At 43.2% G+C, this 24,421-nt stretch overlaps 1 protein-coding gene across 1 annotated transcript in view; it reads right to left on the bottom strand.

Moving 5' to 3' along the window:
* Positions 1–24,421, bottom strand: part of NIBAN1 (niban apoptosis regulator 1) — a 71,083-nt gene that overhangs the window by 21,049 nt on the left and 25,613 nt on the right. The window contains exons 2-6 of the mRNA XM_048482529.1: positions 18,382–18,512; positions 16,976–17,107; positions 15,504–15,618; positions 13,438–13,605; positions 1,091–1,206 (exon numbers count right to left, since the gene is read on the bottom strand). Coding sequence (XP_048338486.1) covers positions 1,091–1,206; positions 13,438–13,605; positions 15,504–15,618; positions 16,976–17,107; positions 18,382–18,512 — 662 coding nt within the window. The remainder of the gene's footprint in view (positions 1–1,090; positions 1,207–13,437; positions 13,606–15,503; positions 15,619–16,975; positions 17,108–18,381; positions 18,513–24,421) is intronic.

The raw sequence follows: 24,421 nt of genomic DNA, 5'->3' as shown, positions 1-24,421 counted from the left end.
GGGCAGTTTAAAGGAATTGGGCTATGGGACGCCATCACCATCATTACTATTGTTATTGTTTCTGTCCGCTGCTTAAATGGTTTTAATTGTTTTAATGGATTTTAGTGTATTTGGTCACTATCGTGACCCTTGTTATGTCTTGCATACATAGTGTTGTACACCGCCCAGAGCCCCTTGGGGATTGGGCGGTTTATAAATTCAAATAATAAATAAATAAAATAAAAATTGTCCACAAAAGCCTGTGGGCTTTATGTAAATCTTCCAATAGGCCTTCAGTGTCTAAGCATCTTCCAAGCCTTATGATTGGGCTGGGGGGAAACAGTGCAGAAAGCAAAACCAACCCTTGGTGAGGAGACAGAGTGCTAGTAGAGAGCATGTAAGGCCTGCACAGAGAAAGCAGGGGGTGGGGGAGGGGGGTGTCACTCCTTGAGATTAAGCAACACACAATAAGATCAATTTTCTTTCCCTCTCCCAGTTTGAGCCAATGTGCTTGTAAGTACTCACTTAAGCAATAACAACTACACTGTCAGAAAAGAGCTTTCTCTCTTTTGAATTGCCACTGAGGATTAACAATCCCACAATCCATATCTTACAAGGCTCTCACAGCAGCAGTGAAGACAGTAGTGATGCTTTATGAGCAACTCCTCACTTAAACTGAGATGAGGGAAAGTAAATGGTTGGAGAGGAGAAACATTGCTGGGGCACCAAACTTGTGGTGGGAACCCTCTGGGGTTACCTTTAGGGCTCCCTGCACCCACCTGCAAGCTTTTCCCCCACCCACACATTTGCTCACAAGCTTCCTAGCACCTGTGCTCCCAGCCACACGTGGTGCTGCACCCCACCTACATGTGTGAAGCAGGCAGAAAGCACAGGTACCAGGTGGGCTTGGACTTGCAAGAAAGTGAGCTGGCAGGAGAAACTGCATGGGTGGGCAGTGAAGGGGGTGTGTACAAAGATGGGTGGATAGTGGATGGCAAAAAGGAGAACTTTTTCTTGCCCCAAGTTTGTCCCAACCTTCCTCCATCAGTTCCTTTTGATGTCTACCACAACAATGAACACTACAGTGCAAAGGACAAGTCAAGGAAAGTACCTGAATTTCATGGCCAGTTACCATCTCCCAAGTCCCATAATGGCCTTTCTCCTGACGGAAAAACTGGACAGCTTCTAAAAATGCTTCTGTTTCAAATGAAGTTTCTTTGAAAAAATCTGGAAGAAACAATGAATGCGAAAAGTTGGCTCTGATGAACAGATGCTGATATTTCTATGAGAACAGTATTCAGTTTGATTCCATCAGAAATTGCTATCAGTTGTTACACTGTGTGATCATTCTTCCTTGGTCGTTTAATGTAATGGAACAGATACAGAATTTTGAAAATGGGCGGGGGGAGAGAGAGAGAGAGAGGAGGACAAAGACAAAATCCACCACTGCTAACTGTTGATGAAATACCAGACATTAATGGAGCAGTACTAAATGGTATAACATTGTGCTAGTGCAGGTACCAAATGCTGCAACCAGAGGTGAAGGCTATAGATGCAGTTTATTCTTCTGTAAGCAATAGAACTTGTAAACATTGTTCTGATTACCAGGAGGCCAGTCAAAGGAAGCTTCCAGTCCATATTGGGGTTTGGCCAGATGAAGATCCTGATGCTATAATTATTCCGGTGGTGGGACTATGAGTCATGTGGTTTCATATTTAACAGCTGCATTCACACCTAACCAGAAAGAGACAAATGGAGCAGCTACGTGCCTGACATTTGGATAGAACGAAGAGGTAACCACAAATCAGTGGTTGTGAAGTTTCTTTCACATCAGTACATTTTTTAAATTTAGAATTAGTTTCTCCCTCCTTGAGCTACTTCTTATTTCTCACTCTGTTACAGGAGAGGAAGCAGCATCTAATTTCTGATGACAAATGTCACAAAAGAGTCAGTGGAAACCTGTAGCTCTAAAAAGTAGGGCTGGTAGAAATCCCCATCCATCCTCTTATGCTACTTACACCTTCCCGCTGTTTCACCTACACAAGCCTTTCCCACCAATTATTACAGCTAAGCAGAACCTCCATGTTTAGAGGCAACATAAGTCTAAAGATCTAGTGGTAGGCATGAAAAATGGAGGGATGTTGCTGCCCCAGATTCTGCTTCTAAGGTTCCCACAGTAATTTGGCTGGCCACTGTTGGAAACCAGATGGAAGTAAGTAAATCACCCATGACCAGAAAATAAGTACATGGAAAAGGCAGCAGGGAATGAGGCCCTGATGCATGCTGTCTCATTTATTTTACAGAAGACAAGTCTTGAAAGGTCAAGACACTGGGCACCTTTTCTCTACTATTCTGACACTATCCTTGTGATGGGTAGTTTGCTACTCTCAGGAAACTCCCTTCCTTCCTGCTTCTCTTCCATATACCACCATTCTTGCAAGCATATTCCACCAACTTGCATCAAGTGTCCAGAGGTGCAGATAGCATCTCTCACCATCCACGAATACTCTGCTCCACATACAGATTATAGTAGATTGTATATTCCTCCACCACAGAACAAAGCATGCCAGACCTTCTTTGTTGTAGAATGCTCCATCTGGGCCCTAGTGCCTACCAAGCCCTCCATCCGTTTAAAAGTAAAAATAAATTTCAGCATAAATGCTCTTGTATCAAACTACCATGTTCAGTAATGCATAATTGTTTTGACAAAGGCAGAGCATAAAAAAGAATTATAATTCTCATATTTGTTCAGGACAATATTCTAATGCAGAGGCATACAACTGACCAAACTATAATTAGATGGATCTAGATCAGGGATCTCAAACCTATGGCCCTCCAGATGTTCATGGACTATGATTCCCATCAGACCCTGCCAGCATGGTCAATTAGCAGAGATGATGGAATTCATAGTCCACGACCATCTGGAGGACCATAGGTTGGAGACCCCTGATCTAGATCCATCTCTAATAGAGACTCCTCATATTAGTTTGAAACTACAAACTGGTTCTGAGTATACACATGTATGCCCAAGTAAGCTCTGCTGTGTTTTGCCTCTGTGTACTTTGTTGTAATAAACAGGCATCTCTTGCCAGAGAGAAAAACCAATAATTTTATCTTCTATGACTGGGCAAAACTCTATCAACCAAATATCTCAATAAGAGTCATGAGCACTGCCCCTGCCCCTAAATTCAGGGCAATCGTTTGAAAATCAGAACAGAGCTTATGTATGAATGACTGTAACTGCACCACATCTGAAGAGTGTTGACTTGCCATCCGAAGAGGAGTTTCATACTTTTCTGAGCCCACTGGCTGTAATGGTCTTAGAAGGGTGTCCCTTTGCTTAGGATGACAGTGCTAGCCTGGTATTTTAGTTTCAAAAGTGGCCAGCCATGTACCCCTCAGAAGTTCATTAGCAGGAGATGAATGGTAGATTCACAAGACAGAATTGCCAGTGTATGAGAGTCAACCAAAACCTGAAAGGCTTTAAAACATCTCATTCACCATCATAGCTTCTTTGTGTGTAAAGATTCTACACATTTAAGCTGTAGGTTCGGGACTGTAACAAGAGATCAGATTAGTCTAATATGATTGATTAAGGTGTTGCCTATGAAATATGGCTTGCATCGAGAAGATAATTGGTTTGAATGTCTGAACACTTTCATTCCCTGTTTATTTGCAAGCCAGAACCGAATGAGATTTGGAATCATTAGTCATTTTCCAGGACATACTTCAAAAACTTGAAGAATGATCAGATCATTTATCTGCCCAAAGGCTATCCCCCCCATCCCCCCCGCCCCCAAAAGGCCAAAGAGGAAACAGCCTGAACTGTTTGAATTGAAATTAGAGGCACATAGCAACACTGTACAAAGTATTTAGCACAGAAAAAGTTCTCAATCTGTTGGAATCACTTGATAGTGTCTCTTTGAATAATCAGAATGAATAAAGGCATTGACAATACCCATTACTGCACCGCAGAAGATTTCTGAAATACTGGAAAAAAGCAGTCAAGCCAACATCGCAATAAGCATTTGGTAATGGTTCTTAATGAACCAAAAGTCTGTCCTATCAACATGGAACTTGAACACTCATCTTGATCCAACTTTGCTTTTTGTCTCTTCTGCAGATGGGAAAGATCTAAGTTTACAGAACTGAGAAATGCCTAAGACACCCTACACATTTTTCTTTATCTTCTGATGTTTCATTAGCTGAATCTAATAGCCCGACAGCGACCTAAATTTATGAGGTAACTTTGTCTACCCTGAAGCACATTACTGTTACTTATTGATTCATTTCACCATGACTCACTTTCGGGAAGTACAGGATTAGTTTGACACACAGCTAGCAAAAAACTGGGGGTAAAGAAAACTGTTCTGTAGGATCTCTTCTGAAACTTTGGCTTGTTGCTAATTAAACTGCAAAGACCATTCCTACAATACTAAGCAGAAAGAAGTCCTAAGCAGAAAGAGACTTTTCTAAGCCCATTGTCTTGAATTCTGCTTAGAAATGCACTGTTAATGGCATATTGAATGTCTTCCCTTTCTAAATATCACTATCTCTAATTCCCAAAATGTGATTCTCCACTGTGAAGATCACAAAATCCAAATGTGGTCAATCAGAGGTACAAGAGATATTTCTAAAAACCTCTGGCAGTGCCAGGGGTTTTTTAAAAAGAGATTTTAAAAAAACAGAATAGAAAAAGTGATGTGTACCATTGAGCAGGCATTGCAACTGAACAAAATTTTAAAAGCCATCTGAAATCTTTCCAGACAACACAATCACCATTGGTATTACAGGGCTTTTTATCAACTCCACACATCCCAGCTTTTTTTTTTTTTTTAAGTAAGGACAGACCAAGGAGAGGAGAATATACAATTGGGGTGTGGGGAGACAAAGGCCCTTTCTACACTACAGATTTGTTCTAGAATAATTATTTAAGGCTGTTCCATATTCTGCAAGTTTTCCACACTGTAACACGGAACAGTTTGGTTGACTTTCTGATTTGTTCCACATCTGACCGTTTACCTCACTTTTTTCCTGCTCCTGGATGTATGTACAACTTTTTTTTAAAAAAAAAAAAACATGGTTTAACTTCAGATGTGTCTGGCTAGTGTGTAAAAAAACCTTGCAACTGCTCCACTTTCAACATGCCCGCCCAAGTGGTGACACAATTCAAACCAGCCAATCAGAAGGCGCCAGTTAATTGGCGAGGCGCGCGCAGATGTTTAAGTTTCGATTTCCTGTCACTTGCCTGCTCCTGCTCCTCATGGTCAGTCATGCTTTCCACTATCTCTGCGTAGCAAGAACAAGAGATCTCAAGCACTTGTTGGATCGGCAGGAAGGGAACACGGCTCATTGTTAAAATGTTTAATCGGGGGGGGGGGGGGCTATCCATAAGAGGCAGAGCCCCCCCTTTGGATGCAACCAGTGTGTACTTCGGAGATGCTCTTGTAGAAGGAAGGGAATTATCTGCTACAGTGGAGGGGTGGGGGCTATCTACATACTATTGGCACTTTCCTTTTTTTTTAAATCTACCAGCTTGGCAAAAACCATGGAGAACAGCACATCCTTGTAACTGATAGAGACTGAAGTCTTTTTGACTCAGCTCCAGCTTTACGGTTTGAGCTGGCAGTGAAACACGTTCCCTCTATTAGATGAAACACTGGGGTAAGAATCGGGAAGGTTATATTTATTTCTTCATTTGGGGTAGATCAGAATCACCAAAGATAGATAATAACCCCAGTGATCCCAGGGGAGGCTGTCCATAAGAGGCAGACAGCCCCCCCCCTTTGGATGAAACCAGCATGTACTTCGGAGATACTCTTCTAGAGGGGGAGGAGGAGGAGGATCCACGCATGACAAGCCAGGGGCTGGAATAGAAGGGAGGGTAGATCAGAATCACCAAAATAGTTAATAACCCCAGTGAAGTGAGAATACTACAGTTTATTTTTAAAGTGCAGGCACCAGCTCTGTATTCTGTTGTGCAACTCTGTATTCTGTTATTTTCAGTAGTCTTGCAATAGACAGAATTTCATCTCAGAAAAAAAAGCCAGGTCCTTGTTGCTTTTTCCAAAGACACATTCCAGCCAAGGATGTCTTGTGCTCAGTTGTGGAGAGCCGCTCCATTGTAAATTAAAAAGAACTCGGTACATGCTTTTGGATGGCCAACAGATCTGCTGGAAAATGTCTTTTTTTTAAAAAAAGTCAAGGCTTAATGTGTGGGAATGCGGAGCACAAGCGCACGATAGCCAATTGGAAGGAGGGGTTCCGATATCCCATCACAACCACCGTGAGAAACCACGAAATAACGATAGCCAATGAGAGGGAGTGACATCCTCTCGTTGCCACGTCACAACGTGGTAACGTCACCACGTTGCAATGCGTGCCAAAAGTACCCGCCATGCCAGGGCACGACGGCCAATCAGGACATCAAGGGCAACAGCACTTCGCGGTAGTGTGGAAATGTCGGCTTTCTTGAATCAGATGCAGGACCAGATACCTTCCATGGAATGTGTTTGAAGTATGTAAGAAAAAATCTGCAACAAAAAGTTTCGGTTGCTGCTCCACATAGCATTAATCCACATCTGCTTCACATTTTTTGCAAGTATGGAAAGGGCCAAAGAATGTCATGGGAAAGAAGAGTGGAAGGATTCCCCTTCTTGTAATGTTCTATCTAATAGAAATACTTTGCCTCATGGTTTTACTTTCACCTATTTGACTTAATTTATATCTTGGCACTCTATTCTGTCAAATGTGAGTAGATGGAAACACTACTAGGCCCTTTCCGCATGGGCCAAAAACGGCGGCCTGGGGACGGCAAAAACGCCGTCCCCAGGCCGCCATTTGCACAGGCGGCGCTGCTGAAACGCAGCAGCGTTGACCTGGCTCCCCTTCCCCTCCCTCAGGGCGGCGTCAGGCCGTCCTCAAAAACACTTGTTTAAAGGGTAGCTTTGAAGGAACAGCGTTCTCGGGCGGTGCAGCGCTAACAGCACCGCTGAACACGCTGTTTTCTTCGTCTTCATTACGCCGTCGTCACCCTGTTGTCTTCGACCATAATCACCCCCCTGGGGGTCGGAGGGCAGCGCAAGGGCGCTCTTAGGAGGACAGCAGGGCTAATAACAGCCATTTCAGGTAAGTAAGAGAGGAAGGGGGAAGAGGCGGCTCCATGCGGAGCCTCCTCTCCTGCGCCAGCCTCTGCTGGGGCCGCTCGCACGCTTGCATGCGAACGGCCTCCACCCCCACGCCGGCAGAATTCTTGCCGGTGTGAGGGCGCCCGGAGGCCTGTGCGGAAAGGGCCCTAGTTAAAATATACCAAGGGTTGATTTATGAGAATTAGTTTAAATTGTAAGATTAACAGCCCCACACAAAAGGGGGCAGTTGAATCCACCAGTGGGAGTGGTGCTGGATTGCGCTGGTGTATTTGTTCTCCCTAGGGCACTTGCCTCAGCAGAGGGGCGAATCGGCCGGTGGGTGGCTGCCATGCCCCTCCCCAGTCTCTTGGCCAACCAACAGCAGCTTAGGGTCTTCAGCACAGTTCAGAGCTTTATTCTTCAGAGAAGATGGCCATACCCTCTTTATTTGCAATCTTGCACCAGGAAACATTAACAGTTTAAATAAAAGCAAAAGCAATTAACAAATCTTGGCTATTGGTAAAAAAATGGACTGATAACCCCACCCAAAATACAATGCACTCAACCACACCTTTGCATAGCAAGTTCCACCCAAACACTTACTGATTGGTTCCCCATCCTGGGACATGGACAATATACCCCACTAAATTTTCCCTTCTCACTAGACACAGTGTGAAACAGACTTTTCTCTGTCAGATACACTTGAAGATACAGTTATTGATGGCGAATGTTAGGAACAAAGATCAATAGACATTTGCCATTAAAACCCACCACAACTGAAACCAATACTGGTTGTGGTGGGTTTTTCGGGCTGTGTGGCCGTGGTCTGGTGGATCTTGTTCCTAACATTTCGCCTGCATCTGTGGCTGGCATCTTCAAAGGTGTATCACAGAAGGAAGTCTGTTACTGCAATACTGTTTGAGGATATAGTTGCATTATAAATGTTTTTGGATTACATTCAAAATGAGCCCTACTTTTTGAAAGAATGCAGAGAAACCTGCATTGACTTAAGCTAAGTCTCTAGTTGACTGAAACAGCGACTCTATTATTCAACATTTGATTGTTGTTTGAAAGTCAGAAGACTGAGTAAGAGCTGATCTTTGCGGAGCTGGGATATAAATGTGATGTTTCAGTGAGTACTCTCCATTGTAATAAGAGCTGAATTGGTGAAGTATACAAAGCGGCTTCCTTCATCAGATCATGTGGTAGAAGATCCGCTAACCACCAACAGAAACTAGATGAGGTCACTTCCAAACAGGATACAGGGCTGTAATCATGTGCAGTATTTATAGCAACCAAAAAACTGCAAGCTTCAAGTACAACATGAACATCTGCAGGGTTTAACTATCTTCAGTTTGAGGATTGGATGGTTCTACTTACTGAAGGATTTGGATTAAACACTGCCTAGTCGTAATACTTGAACTTTTGGAAGCATGGGATGGAGGAAGTGGAAAATTCAATATTAAAATGTTTTTATTAATGTACTTCAATTTTTACCCTGTTCTTTCCCAAGGGTTCAGGGAACGTTACTAGATTTAGATGTCATACAAAACCACAATTTTGACTAACAGAAGTTAGTTGATCATCTACATGAGGAGCAATCCACTAACTATAATCAGATTTCAGGATCCAAGTTTGAAATCCTTCATCCAGCAAAATACATGCAGAATTTTCAGGTGAGTCAAAAGAGATTTGATAAGAATAGTACCGTATATACTCGCATATAAGCTGAGTTTTTCAGCCCTGTTTAAAGGCTGAGAAAAGCCCGCTCGGCTTATACGCGAGTCACCATTTTCTATCCATCACAAGGAAGCTGGGGGCGGGGCCAGGACAACCTTCCTGCCGCCGGGAAGCTGCTTGTTGCTGCCCCCCTCGGAGGGTGAAGGGGGAACCCCAAGGCGCCCTGGCTGGCTGGGCTTCGTCAAACCCCAGGAGGCAGAGGGAGCTCCTTATTTGGGCAGTGACTCCCCCTGAGGGACAAATAGTGGCATACCTGACGCAAATAGCACTTGGGGACCACCACCCAATCTGTGCCCTCCCCCCAAAATTGTGACCCCGGGGAGGGGCAGAGTGATAGGGTGCCTTTGCCTATCTCTCCAAGTTTCTGGTGGGTGGGTGGGTGACACCGCAGCAGGCAGGCAGTGGGTGGGCAGTGGGTAGGCAGCCAGTGGCCAAGCAGTTGGCAACCTGGCCTGCAGGGGGAGATGCAGTTGCCACGGATCCCCTGCAAGACAGGTGGGCAGCAAGCAGGCAAGCAGGTGAGCAGGCGACAGCCAAGCGGCAGGCACACCAAGAGGAGGACAGACAGTTGGCAGAGACAGCAGGAGGGCCTTCCTTGTTTGCGAGGGGGAAGGGAGTGGGTGGGTGGCCAAAATATGCCCCCCACATGACCCAGAAGAATGGCGCCTTGGTGAAATGTCCCCCCTGCCTCCCTAAGATACACCACTGGGGGCAGGAATTGTACAGCTTAAACCAACACATATTGGATTTTTTTGCCAAAACAATACGTGAATGAAAGGTTGACTGGAGAGGGGGCAAGGCTCTCCTCTGTGAGCAGACTTCAGATGTTGGAAGTTGATCATAATGCAGGGAATTGACTCCCCAACTGTGTCAAGCATGTCTTATTTATCAAGAGAAACCTTTAGGTGCAGGTTTAGCCCACCATTTCAGACTCATTTCACCCATATAAAGATTTTAAGACACTGGTCTTTTCAAGGTTGCAACAAGATGAAATGTTTCCAGCCATGCATGCTGATGTGGTGGGTTTTAGTTCTGAACTAGTATATTAGGATTTGAACACTGCTTTATTAGGATAGTGCCCTGATGTTTAGTTATATCTTATTTAAAAGAGTGATTGGAAAGAATATCATGCCAGCCTGTGGCAAATAATAAGTGTGCTGCCTTCTTGATGCTGGGGAAATAGGTGGCGGTTCTTATATCTCCAGATGGATTACATACCCCATCAGCCCCTACAATTGGCCATGTTGGCAGGGGCTGATGGGAATTGTAGTCCATAACATCTGGAGTGCCAAAGGTTCGCCACCACAGGTGTATACAAACATCTTTATCAGCCATAAGTTTTGCATATATTGCTGAGCATTTTCTTTCCCCAAAACAGCACAACTTAGGTCAACATCTCAGAGTATTCAACAGCTGTTCTACACACACACACACACACCCTGTTGCAATTAGTCTTCAATTAAATATTCGGTTACTTCACATGTGGGAAATCCCTCCACAAAATAAAATATTTCCATGTGACCAAGAAGAAACCAGAATAATGAATGGGACATGTATCCCGAGGCGTCAGAGATGGAAAAGCCTTAAATCATCTGCTCTGTACTTGGCTAGCAAAGTTTGGTCCTCTGGAGAAATGGGCTGGAATTCAGTTAGGAACAGAGACTGCCAAGAGCACTGTCAGCCTGCTAAAGTTTTTGCAAAGAGGAGTCACCATAAGTGAAGCCACACACACCACAGACCAACAGGGTGCCAGGAAAAGTTGATCCACACAAATTACTAGCCTAGCAGAGAAAAAAGGATTGAATTTCTCGTAGATCACTGCATGACTGTAAGAGATGAGTAACAGGGATTATGAATCATCAGAAGGACAGACTTTTTTCTTAAGAATTCACCACAGGAAACTGAGTTCACCTGGTCATTTTACAAAACATATTTACTTCAGTTTATAGAGTCAAGATTCTCTGAGGTGTCAAGTACATGTGTATTCCTCCCCAGACAGAGGCTTCCCCATACGTGGATTGAATGCATCTTGTGGTGAGCCACAACTTATAAGAATTGGGGGAATTTCCCTTGCTTATAAAAAATCATACTTGGGTTCTTTATGAGCACAGCAAATTCCCTTAAATCTTGTAAATTATGGGATGAAGCTATCAGAAAACATTCCTGTGGGGCCTAAATCACAGGCCCTGTGGCTGCTAGGCTAAATTTGGGTCTTGTGGAGGCTATTTTCTGCTTTAAATAAAGATTACATCTGGCATGACTAGAGGAATGAGCCACAGTTGTAGTAAAAATCTGTCAAATATTCCAAAATTTGCACCACATCCTCGTTTGGGCATTTAAATTTTGCAAACAGTATTCAAATGCGAAATTTTGAATGTGAAATGAGAAAAACAGTATCTTAGTCAACTTGTCATTTATCACAGCAAAAAGAAGCAACTGTCCTTTCTTCTGTCAGATAAAAGACTCAGCGCTTACCAGGTCTGTTGTCAAATTTTCTCTTGCTGATACTCAAAAGGCAGGCCGATTAAAATTCAAAACTGCTTGAACTATTCATTTATTGAATTTTATTCATTTTAATGTATTCATTTTATTCATTTTAATATACTGATTTTAATGAGTTATAGTCTTGACCTATTGTATGTATGCCAATAAAGGTATCTTATCTATCATAGAAGCAAACAAAGACACAAAAATAGGTGTGGAAGAAAGAGTTGGTTTAGAGTCATTGGCAGAAAAGAAGATGTTTAGGGCTGGAACCACAATAGCTTAAAAGACCAGATTCTCCCAGGGACAAGGAAAAAGGAGGGAAGGGCTGCAGGCTGCTCCAACCATGCAGGAAGCCCAACCATGCAGGAAAGGGTCTTAGCTGAGGCAAAAGCTAAAGGACTCTGTTAAGGATCTTGCCTCGGGGAGCAAACTGGGAAGATGGCTATCCATGCACATTTTCATGCCATCTGGATGGGAAAGTATACATTTCCAATGGACCTGCCCACATTGGCACAACCTTCCTTTTGTCAGCCCCTTGCGAACTTCATTTTCCACACTGCAATACCAGAAGTGGTTTAAGGCCTGGGGCTGCTCAGAGACACAAGTTGAAAGGTTCATGTCCTTCTGCTCTTCACCTGAGGATCAAAGCCTACAGCAGGGAAGAAGTCCTGCCCTGTTCTGGTCTTTGCTCTATTGTCCTGTTTGTTTGTTTTTTATTGTATTTTTGTACTGGGGGTAAGTGTAGATGACTGGGTAAGGCAACAGCAAACCATCCCATAGGCATGGTCTGCCTCGTAAATGTTATGATGTCACATCGCCCGTGGGTCAGAAATGACCTTGTACTTACACACCATTACCTCTCCATTCACCATAGGTCATCTGTAACACAACCACACACTCACACAGCACTGGGCTGGAGTCTGGAGCGGTCTGATTCTCCAAAGTTCCTTTAGTAGGTCTTGGGGGAAGAATCTCAGAAAAGAACAAGGAAGATTTTTTTTACAGTACCTAATCCTGCCAGTAACCTCTCCCAGATTGTCCTAGGTGAGGCCTGGCCCTTCCTTCCTGGTTGTCCCAGGGCACACCTTTTAAAGGACAGTCTGCGGATGGGACAACTATGGCCTTATCTCAACTATGGGCCTATGAGAGTGGCAGACCCTAGACCCACTGGGCAGCTCTCTGCCTGGGATTCCATTTCCCCTACTCCTCCTCTCTCAGAAGTCTTATAGAGCTTCTCTTCTGGCTCCTCCTGGCTAAGGAATTTACTCTAGTATATTTCCTGCCTTTCCCTTCCAGAGACAGCTTCCTGGTTCTACATCAGATGAAAGGCCTGTGGCAGATTATGCAGCTCTTCTGCCACTCCTGTAGTCTCGTGTTCAGTGACGCTTACTCTCACAGGCTGGCTGCCTTGGCCTGCCTGGTGTCTCTGGGTATCGCATGGAGCTGGGAAATTGCTCCTGTGACATCACATTGGGCATCTGAATAGTTCCCTTGGCATAGTCTGGAGGCTTCCGTCTTCTCAGAGGTAAGTGCAGCAGGAGGTCTGACTTCAGACACAAATATATAAATACATTTAATCCTCCAAGCACAGTAAAATGCTTTTAGGTTGGCCCTGTGATTATAGCACATCATAGACAATTCATGTTTTAAATGTGCTAACAATAATGAATAAGTGACTTTCTTGTGGATGGACACGCAGTCAAACATACCTGAACAGTACTGCTTCCTCCCTCCCCTTTGTATCATTAGGCAGAAACACAGTCAACTTAAAAGACCGAACATAGGATTCCCAGCCCAGTTTCTGACTTTCTAAAACAAGTGTTTTCAAATGGAAAACCTGCTTTTCAATTTTAGGATGGAACACATATTGCATACAATGAGGGTAAACCACCAAGAATGGCAATGTGGCATCAAGTCCTTCCTTTCCGCACCTGATTGCGCATTGCCCCATTCCCCCATCTATGGCTGCCCCAGGACCGGGGTGGGGAAATGCACTATTGAAACTTTGCCTCAAACAGTCAAACATTCAAAGCTGGTCTCCCCACCCCGCTCCACAATATAGATATAATAACAAGGCTATCCATTGCAGCCTACTGGTACTTACCATGGTTTAAGTGCCTGATGCAGTCATTCAGTACTGCGCTGAATTGTTTTTGGGTCTCTGGATCCGGAAAGCAGAAATAGCCATGTCTGAGGAAAGGCTGCCACAGATAGACAGGAAACTCTTTTGGAAGGGTAACAAAAGCCTGGGCAATCTCCTTTTCACTGGAAGCTTTAAAAAGAATTAAGTTATTTGAAAAACCTGGAGTTCCACTCAACTGAACAATCATTTGTGAATTGATATTCTACATTCTGTTAGTTTTACATATGACTACTTAATTTTACATACAAATGTCTAATTCTTACAGTTTTTTTTACTTAAGCATATCACTTCAATCAAACATCTGGATTTTTTCAAATGAAACACTATGCATCAACTTGGCCAAGACAATCATATGTGCCCCAAAGTATTCCACAACTGGAATTCTGATCTATTTGAAAATCTGAACCCTATGTGAGTGTACTGTTCACCCAGAGTTTTAGGCAAGATGGAATATCTTAACAAGAGTGGGTGGGATGCAGGTAACAGCAGAGTAGCCATGATACACATATCTATAGTTGGAGCAACTTTCCCAGGTGTCACTGTACCTGGATGAATTATGGGACAAAAGACCTATTGAGCCTCCAAGCCCAAGATGGACTGGTTGTTGGGCAGTCATAGAAGTAGAGACTTTGGGAAGAAGGGCCGAAGATGCAATCACTGAGGGAGACACTGAATCTGGCTCTCAAGAGTTTGAGAAGTTTTAGGCCTAGGGAAACTTTCTTTGTCAACCTTTAAAGACCTGAAACTCATCTTAAACCCCAAGTGGAAACCTGAGCTGAGCTGCAAACATTTGGGAAGAAGTATCACAATATCACAATCATGTGACAGCAACAGGCCCTTCTGATGGTGCAGTCTGTTGTACCACCTCCAAAATAGTTGCCATGGGCTGAAGGGAAAAAGTACTCTCCAATCTCCCTTTGCTACTCACCCTGCCTCTAGGATCAATAAGCTTCTTCCCCTAGAAGAAGCCATCTTGGATATCCTCCTTCCTGCTGAAATAATCAAGTGCACCAGGATCCCCTGGGTCCTGTCAAATAAGCTGTGCCAAAAACCTTATAGCTGAAGTGGCCACAGTTGAGAAAACACACTCTTCCTTGTTTCCTCACTCCAAGAATGCCCACTGTGCAGAACTGGGCAAACAGGATTTTATTGAGAAGAGAAACTCAGTAATGTGGAGTTAAGTTCAAAAAGGAATGTTACAGAGATCATAGACAGAGATCACAGGCTTAAGGAAGGTATGACCATTAGCTCAAGGCAGAAATCTGTAGTATGGCTCATGGAACTTGCTGTGACGCCTTTCCTGGTTCCCCCCAGTGTCTCTAGAGAGTGGGTAGGGCTTCTGCTCAGCAAGGCTTTTGATAATCCACTAGTGGTCAGATTGGCTGTGCACATTAAAACAATGTTGTTTCAGTGGCAACTGTCACCACAGTGTTGGTTTAATTCTCTCACTCCTATTGTTCAGTGAATTTTTAAAAAATATTACTCCGCTTGGCTCCTGAACTTGAGCTTCCTCTGTGTGTATGTGTGATTGACTCCACCTGCCGTGGCAGCCATCTTGTGGTTGCAACCACCATCCTGTGTCATAATTCCACAAATGGTCACAGGCTCAAAAGGGGGGCCCTGGCACAAGAGTTCAAAGCCAACAAGGCATAGTTACAAGAATACAGTCTACACAAAAGGTAATCCTAGCATGACTAGCTAATGGTTTCCTGCTCTAACTGTATCACCTGTGTTGTTCACCTTTGTCTCTTCTGACTGAAAGATGGAACACAGATACATTATAAGAGGGCATAAATCTTTCCTCTTTCCTGGGGTTTTTCACACTGCCTTTACGAAGACAAAGAAGCATTTACCTAAACATAACAAATAACATAAAAACGTGCAGCACTTCTTGAAAAATTGTGAAGAAAGTTATCTGAGCCTGTTGTCCCCAGCTCATTTCTAAGGCCTAGCAATGGTCAAACACAAGGGGGGGGGGGGGAAATCCTGAAGACATCACATTCCCCATAAACTTTACTGTGTCTTACCAATGGGGTCTGGAAAATGTTTATCAGACAGAGAGTTATACTCCTCTTCTGTTGTCAGTACTTTGCCTCCAACAGGGAGAATGCAGCTTTTGGAGCTAAGGCCCTTCTGGAAGGCCTGGAACGGAGGGAGAGAAATGAAGTTTTAGAAAAATAGATTAGTCTAAGTTAACGAAATGTATCCAATTCAGGTGCTTCTACACTGCAGCGATTCCCTGTTGTAAATTCAGAATAAATGACTAAGTATCCAAGAAATTATATAAACATTCCGAATGAACAGCTTCTCCTGGCACAGTATTTGGACTAACAGGTCGCACACCTCCTTACCCACTGCCTAGCTGTATAAAATAATGTATGGTGAGAAAGAAGTGAATAGATATAACTCTGGTTTCCCCGTAATACTGGAATTTGGGGGTACCCAGTGAAGTGAATGGGCAGACAATTCAGGACAGATCAGAGCATACCCATGAAAACTCATTACTATGGGATCATTTAGATTACTCTTAAAGGGGCCAAATCCAGTGGATCAATGGCTGTTAACCATCATGGCTAAATTGAACCTCTATATTTAAACAAAGCATGTCTCTAAATACTCATTGCTGGGGGAAAACAATGAGGGGAGAGGATACTATAACCTCCATACCCTGTTCGTAGCCCTACCAAGGGCATCTGCTTTACTCGGGGAAATAAGATGAATAGACTAAATGGATTAGTGCAGTCTGATCCAAAACATTTCTTCTTGTGTTCTTAAGGGCAGAAAAGGATTGGATATTTAATAGGGACTCTCACCCATTTGCTGGGCATAGCTATTGTATCTATGTGGGGCTGTCCTTGAACACTATCTGGAAGCTGAAGTTGGTACAGAATGCTACAGCCAGAGTGTTGACTGGAGTGGATCATAAGGACCATATCACCCCAGTCTTGTTGCATCTACGCTGGCTTCCAATTTGCTTCTGGGCTCAATTCTAGATGCTGTTATTGACATTTAAAGCCTTGTACAGTCTGGGACTAACATACCTGCTTTCCCCATATAAACCTACCTGCTCACTCCAGTCATCTGTAGAAGCCCTGTTTTGGTTGCCATCTCCATCGGAGGCTAGATATGTGGCAAACTGAGAAAGGTCCTTCTCAGCCATGATGCCAAAACTCTGGAACTGCCATCTCAGAGAGATTCGTCTGTCTTCCTTTTTTGTTTTGGCATACCCCCAAGAACAGTTATTGGCCCTCCTCCCCAGTCCAGGTGTTGTTTATGTTTTTACTAACAACTTTAGTTGTTCTACAGTTTGAATGTTTGTTTCAATTATTTTAATGTTTTAATGTTTTACGAGACCCGGATTGGGTGGAAAAACAGCATTAAAATGTTTTAAATAAATAACGTACCATTGCTACTGCTGCTGAAGAAGACACTAGAATCCATTTTAAAACATAACTGGTGCATGCACCTAACACCAGATATTGGTAAATCAGAGTTTTACCTCTTTGTTTTCAAAGCTCTCCACAGTATAATTGTTCTTAATCACGATGTATCTGTCCTTCCATTTCTTCAAGTCTTCAGCAAAATGTAGCACTTCTCCCTCATAAAAGACCACGGTGGACTCTGCCAGAGGCTGTAGAGATAGGAATAGATTACAGAAAGAGTAATAGACTTATTGAGAGCCCTCCTATTGATTAATTTGTAAAAAGAGAGGCCCAGAGCCTCAAAACCTGTCTGGAAGATATCCTGAGAAACAGAAGTTCTGACATTGAAATGAGGTTGTTTTGGGGATGGCAATGATCACACAAGAAATGTTGAGGTTTTTTAAAAAAAATCTGCATTGCTGTGTAGGGATCTACAGTTCTGATCCTTGGTGCTACGTGATGCTAGCTTTTAACTGTGCTTGTTTTAATCAGCTGCGGCATTTTTATTATCAGGGAATATTTTACTGTCTTCTGAGGTGAAAGGTAATATTAAAAAAAACTAATAAATAAGCCAAAATGTCTTCTTCACAAGCTCAGATGTGTGCTCATCTTTATTATTATGCCAAATAACACTGATACCAAAGATTCATGATCAGAATTTCTCATAGTTTTTTTTTTTTTAAGATATCGTATTAGCTTTGCAGCAGCAATTCCAATCAGGCGGCAGCAATGGATGAAGAATAAGTCTAACTTCTCCCAACCCTTTGCTATTTATCTCATTTAAGCCACTTTAACACTTGCCATTTTCCCCATAAGGCAAATAGCTAATTATATATATATATATATTGTCTCAAAGGTGATTATCGGTCACAATCCATACCACGCCAAGGAATTCTAAGAATTATAGCTATCGTAGAAGCTTCAGATCTCACAAGAAAAGAATTCTCAGGACTCTAAAGGATGTTGGGACCATTCAATCACTTTCAAGCAGGTTCAAAAGATATGATACAGATCAGCCCCCCTGACCTGCACAGCCCAAGTCAGCTTGATTTCATCACATCTGAGAAGTTCAGGAGGTCAGCCTTGGCTAGTATTTGGATGGGAGACCACCAAAGAAGTGCAGGGTTGCTACAATGGGCAACAGCAAACTATCTCTTTTCATGTCTTGCCCTGAAGACCATATGGGGTCACCATATGCTAGCTGTGTCATGACAGCACTTTCCACCACCGTAGAGGCAGCCACTGGGTTGTATTCTAAGGTGCTGCTCTGTAAACAGCACTTTCATTGGCACTGAAGCACACAGCAATTTTCCCAATACCCCCTTCCCAATGTTGACCCTCTCACTTTGCCCCACATTGTCCATCAAGGGTCTTTAGTGCATACAGAATTTTATACAGCAGACTTTTATAAAACTCAGTGGAAGGCAGGGAAGTCCCATGTTGAGGTGGTACTCGGGATCCATCCCATAATACTAAACATTACCTTTGTTTTTAAGAACTGGGACCGCAGATCTCTGTTTTGTTCCAGCTCATTCTGGATGTGCTTACAGAAGGACACTGCATACTGGCGTCTGTAATGTGGGCTGAAGTTCTTGATTACAGCTTCAGTCTTTCCTGAAATGGCAGATGAAAAGATGAGTTATTACATTTTGTTTTTATTTCTTCCAGGCTTCACAATTACAATGTTTTCAAAACTGTTTTACAGTTTGGCAAAATAACTGCATAGCTGCATGCAACTTATGATGATGGCAGGTAATTGTCCTGTATTCTGCAGACAGGGCCAGTCAGGTCTCCTCAAGGGTTACCAGACCCAGGAGGCAGAGTGTAGGTTTCAGCACTATAACTTTTGCTAGGCTAGCTTGGCACGAGTTTGCTACCTCCACAGCTGGGTAGAGGGCAGGGGGATTTTGGTGGGCTTGTGAAAGAAGAACAACAGTTGGTTTTTATACCCTGCATTTCTCTACCTTTTAGGGAGTTTCAAAGGGACTTACAAACTCTCCCTTCCTCTCCCCACAGCAGTCATCTTGTGAGGTAGATGGGGCTAAGAGAGTTCTGAGAGAACTATGATTAGTCCAAGGTCACCCAGTAGGCTTCATGTGAATCAGTGGGGAAACAAACCTCATCAAATTAGAATCCATTAGACTATGCCACTCACATGGAGGAGTAGGGAACCTAAGCCGGTTTTCTAGATTAGAATCCAACACTCTTAACCACCACACCAGTGGTTCTCAACCTGTGGGTCACGACCCCTTTGGGGGTCGAACTACCCTTTCAGAGGGGTCGCCTAAGACTCTCTGTATCAGTGTTCTCCGTCTGTAAAATGGATAAATGTTAGGGTTGGGGGTCACCACAACATAAGGAACTGTATTAGAGGGTCGTGGCATTAGGAAGGTTGGGAACCACTGTACTACGCCATGCTGGACCAAGTCCTGGGCTGGCACTTTCTAGCACTAAGTCACAAGGCAAAGTTCTGGAGACAGAGCTTTAACTACAGCCTCCTCAGGGGCAAGTTCAGGAGGAGCTCCAGCTACAGGCACCTCATAGGCAGCCTCTAGAACACATGAGCCAGGGGCATCTACCTTGCAGGGGTCTCTCAGATGTGATAAATCCCCATTTGTTATCTAGAATAAAGACGTTTCTCACATCATGGTGCTACTAAATTGTTTCACATTTTGGGGCTTGATAAAGAGTGCCCTGGAAGATTCTGAATGGAACACTGACATCTAGTTCTCAAGAATTTGGTTCCAAAATCTTAATGGTATAACTCCTCTTCGAGTTCTGTTGCCCCTTACTTACATTTCTCATTTTATGTTTAAGAACACACCACATACCCTTTTCACAGATTTATAAACAGCAACTGGCCTTTTACATATGGGAAATATGAAGTTATAAGTACTTAAGAGGCATGACTACATCTGGATGTTGTTTACAACTTTTGCTTCCTTCCAGCTGTTCTGAATTCTTAAATCACTTCCGTTGTGTTTTCTAGTTTCTGAGGAGAATTCACATCCTTGACTTCACAGCAGAGCAAATCCAATATATCTCAAGGCTGTGTGTTCTGAGTCTCACTTTCTCTATCCGTAGTTCACATTTATATGGAAATGTTTCCCATCTGTTCCCAGTTGCTTGCTATTCCTATGGCAACCTCAGTATTTCAGCACATGAGGAAATAATATTACATAATATTTGAATGCATTTTCACATCTACTCTTTTATTACTAACTTTTAAAGATTTCTCTACTATCAGCACTTATTTGAACGAGAGACCTTTAACTACAAATTGATTCTGCTTTGCTCCAGTGAACATTCTTTACTTGGGCGAGGTACAATTGACAAGACACAAAGGCCTCACAATTCATTTTGTAAAACAGGTCTCCAGTCATGTTGAGTCATAGGCCCATGTTTTATGCTCTCCCTTCCCTGAAATTCTAAGCAACCTCTACGGTTTCCCTTTGGGAAAAAAGCACTGGGCATTTACTGCATCTTGGTAGTGATCTGTTTGCTAACTGATTTACAGGTTGAGAAACCAAGCACAAAGGCAGGGATACAATATCAGTTTTATATGCCGAAATCCTGAATTAACTCCCCAGCCTGATCTAAATGAAATCCTTCTATTCATCTCCCTTATGTTGTTCAAGTGGGCAAAACTTTTTGTTGGGAGATGGGTTTCAGAGCAAGAACAGCCAAGTTGTCCATAAACTACCAAGTTACACAAAAAGCAGCACAGGTGAACCACTGCCAGGTAACCTTTATAAGATCTCTTTAGAGTTGCATGTTCTTTACTGCTATTATTACTTCACTTTTTCCAAGTACTGTTAACAAAAACTTTAAAATTCCTTTATCGGTAAGAACAGGACTGGATTTAAAGCCAATTAAGGGTATGGCAAACTGAAGTGACTTTCCATGTGAATATATATATGGCCTGAGAAAGTTACTAATACCCTTAATTTTCTTCCAGATTTCAAAGCTCGAGAATTGAGCCTCCTCGTTTAGACGATTTCCAAATTTAGTGCTGATTCTTTGGTATGTATGCTAAAGTTGCTTTAGATGAAGCTCAGCCAAGTTTTTTCTGTTAATTTGCTTAACAAGACTGATGTGTCCAGCCTTGAGGGGGAAAACACAGCTGAGAGCCAGAGGATGCAGTGGAACAGATCTGTCCTGGAGGAAGAATGGAAAGGATGCCAAACTCTCACCGGACGCGGGGTATGGCACTGACTCCTGTGACTTCTGGGTTAGAACCTTGTCAAACCTAGAGCAGTTGTTTCCAATATGCCCACCTCCAGAGAACTCTTTCCCCCTTGACTGTTTTTGCCAAGGGATCTCTTATGTACCATCAATCTTCCCATGCATGCAGGCAAGCCTGAGACACATTCTAGGCTGGGCACATATACAAGAGTCTGGTGCCACTGGTTTTTAGATCTATTTGTAAAGCAGTTATCTATGTTGGCCCAAATATATTTTTTTAGCTGGAAAAACAACCTGTAGTAAAAATTAGCACATGAATACATGCAACAGATAAACAGGTCTCATCATCAGCCAACGTTAATCAAGCACACAACCTAGAAAGCACCCAGCATCATACACAGTGCAGTAAATCGGTAGCAATCAGCAAACTCGTCTCTACCCTCCCCCAATACTCCATGAGCCATAATTCAAGAAATACTGCCTGGCCTGCATATAGATACAGTGAAGGCAGCCTTATTAACAGTTGCTGTGACTGAGTTCTGTGACACTCCTCTTGCCCTTTGCCCTTTTCTTTTTTTAGTCTCCTCCTTAGACACATGAACACATAAAGATGTCTTATACTCAGGCAGACCATTGGTCTATATTATAGGTCATAATTACATACCCTGACTGGCAACAGCTCTCTAGGGTTTCAGCTACCAGATGTTCCTTTTAGCTGGAGATGCCAGAGGCTGAACCTGGGATCTTCTGCATGAAAGGAGACTCTACACCTAAGGCAGGGGTAGGGAACCTGCGGCTCTCCAGATGTTCAGGAACTACAATTCCCATCAGGCCTTACCAGCATGGCCAATTGGCCATGCTGACAGAGGCTGATGGGAATTGTAGTTCCTGAACATCTGGAGAGCCGCAGGTTCCCTACCCCTGACCTAAGGTGTCAAACTCACGGCTCCAGATGTTATGGACTACAGTTCCCATCATCCCCTGCCACCATGATGCTGCACACCTGTGCTCTACACCATTAAGCCACACATACCCTAACCATGATTACATCCACCACTAGTGCTTAATACTATAGTTTAACTGGACGTTTACAGTTTCCTCCCTTTAATTTATTTCCCCTACCTTTTCCTCTCTCACCCCGCTTCCTTGAAAGAAAGAAATAATTTTAACAGATGCTTTCTCTGTCATTCCATGCCAGGAAAAACGTCATCTTCCACTTTAACCGTTAGGAGAAGAAAAGGGAGTACAAAACATATCCAGGATCCACAGTCCCAGCTCTACCATCATTGATGCTTTTATAGATGGCAATTTTGAAAACTGCAACAGTTGGGGTATCCGATTGGCGTAGTTGAGCTGTAAGTTCTGATGCAAACTTAAAATTCCAGACAGGTTTGTTTTGGTCTTCATTTTAAACTGTAGATGCTGCTGCATTTCTACAAATTACAACTCTTTTTCAAAGGTGAAATATGTAGTCATCATCAGAATAAGAAACTTTTTAAAAAGGAAATTGAAGATCCCAGCAACATATACATTAATATTTTGAAACTGCTAGTGTTTATTGTTGCCACTGGATTGCACATTGTATTGTTTTAGATATTTTAACTATGTGTATACAGTTTTGTATAATATGCAGTGTGAGCAAAGTGACCGAAGAAAGATCAATCCTGTTTGTAATTAGCATATGAAAGATGGATTGGATCCTGGGCATGCATTGCAGTGATAGTCTATGCCAGTGGTGGCGAACCTATGGCACTCCAGATGTTCATGAACTACAATTCCCATAAGCCCCTGCCAGCATGGACAATTGGTCATGCTGGCAGGGGCTGATGGAATTGTAGTCCATGAACATCTGGAGTGCCATAGGTTTGCCACCACGGGTCTATGCAGAACTCCAGATGTTCATGGACTACAATTCTATACTGACCCCCCAATTAAAATGCTGAAGGCATTCAGTATTGTAAAATGCTTCTATGGAATATCATACAATCATGGGACTTTGGGCAGGCATTTGCATCTGAATATTTCCAGTGAAACACTCCACTGGAAAACCAATCAAAGTGATAAAAGGAGTCAACATTTTATTTCTACTCACCCACAGGTTTGAGACATTCTTGTGCTAATCTTCAACCAGTGAGCACAGACAGAAAAATAAGAGGTGTTTTTTTCCAGTACTAAAACTCTGAATTAAATCTGGAAGAATGTTTGAAAGCCTTGGCACAAAAGGTTTTGCTCACGCAACGCAAAACTATTTACTGCTTACAACATTGAGAACTTAAGTTGAAAATAGTGTTGTTGTGAAGAAGAAAAGCAGGATGTCCTGATTAACACCAAGAGAACCTATCCTCAGATAAATCACCCTCTCGCCTGGGAATCAAGCAATAAAACCTTGCATTGGAGGCTGAGCTGAGATTGCCCCCCTCCCACAGAGACAAATAGGAAGGGCAGCAACAAACATTGTCCACTTGCCAGGAAGAGGCAAGATCCGTTACTTTTGGATATTCTGCTCTATGGACATAAAGGTAGACACACCCCTGGCTATTAGTGGATATAGGGAATGGCAGAAAGAGTACAGGAGTCCACTACCATTTCAAGATATGTCAAAGAGGAACCTCCCCTAGTTGAAAGAGAAAGAGTTAAATTGTTAAAGCACACTTTATGAAAGCAAAGAACTGGGGGAACAGAGAGAAATTAAGTCTGTCTCACCCAGCTTGGCTTGAGCTCAGGTAAACCTAGTGATTAGGACAACCTGGTTAGCTTCACAGAGTTTTTTTTTGGGGGGGGGGGGTGTTTCTGTAGTGCCTCTGCTGATTTTCTGATGGTAGTTTTCTGTGCTTCTGTACTCCTAGAAAATAGAAATGTATGCTAGTAAATAAAGATATTTTCCCCAGGGCCTGATCTAGGGAGGCCAAGGGGGGATTCTGTCTCCAGCAGCACATGAAGGGGGGCAGCGGCAGATTATATGAAGAAAAAATGTATAGATTTGGTAGATTTGCCTTCCCTGAGACACTTACTCAGAAAGAGGGGCAAATATGCCAGCCAGCAGCCTCTGCAGCCCTCTGGGACAGCAAGACGCAGCACTTGGCACTCCCATGTCACTGCCAGCCACAACAGCACAGTGGGAGTATAAAGGAGGCATTCCTGTGGGCTCAGCTCCCCCCCCCCCCGGGTTTGCAGCAGTTGCGCTTTTGGGTGGCACAAGTCCATTAAACCCTGTGGAGGACTATCTGGTGGGGAGGTTGATTTATTTTTACCCTCCCCACACTGCCATAAAATTCTCTGGGGCTGGTAAGATGGTGCCATCCCTGCTTGCCTGAGCCTCTGGTTTTAGCTGTTAGTTT

Source organism: Sphaerodactylus townsendi, unplaced genomic scaffold, assembly GCF_021028975.2.
Source record: "Sphaerodactylus townsendi isolate TG3544 unplaced genomic scaffold, MPM_Stown_v2.3 scaffold_18, whole genome shotgun sequence".
Lineage (NCBI taxonomy): Eukaryota > Metazoa > Chordata > Lepidosauria > Squamata > Sphaerodactylidae > Sphaerodactylus > Sphaerodactylus townsendi.
The sequence above is the reverse complement of the archived record's forward strand: the minus strand, read 5'-3'. Positions and strand labels throughout refer to the sequence as shown.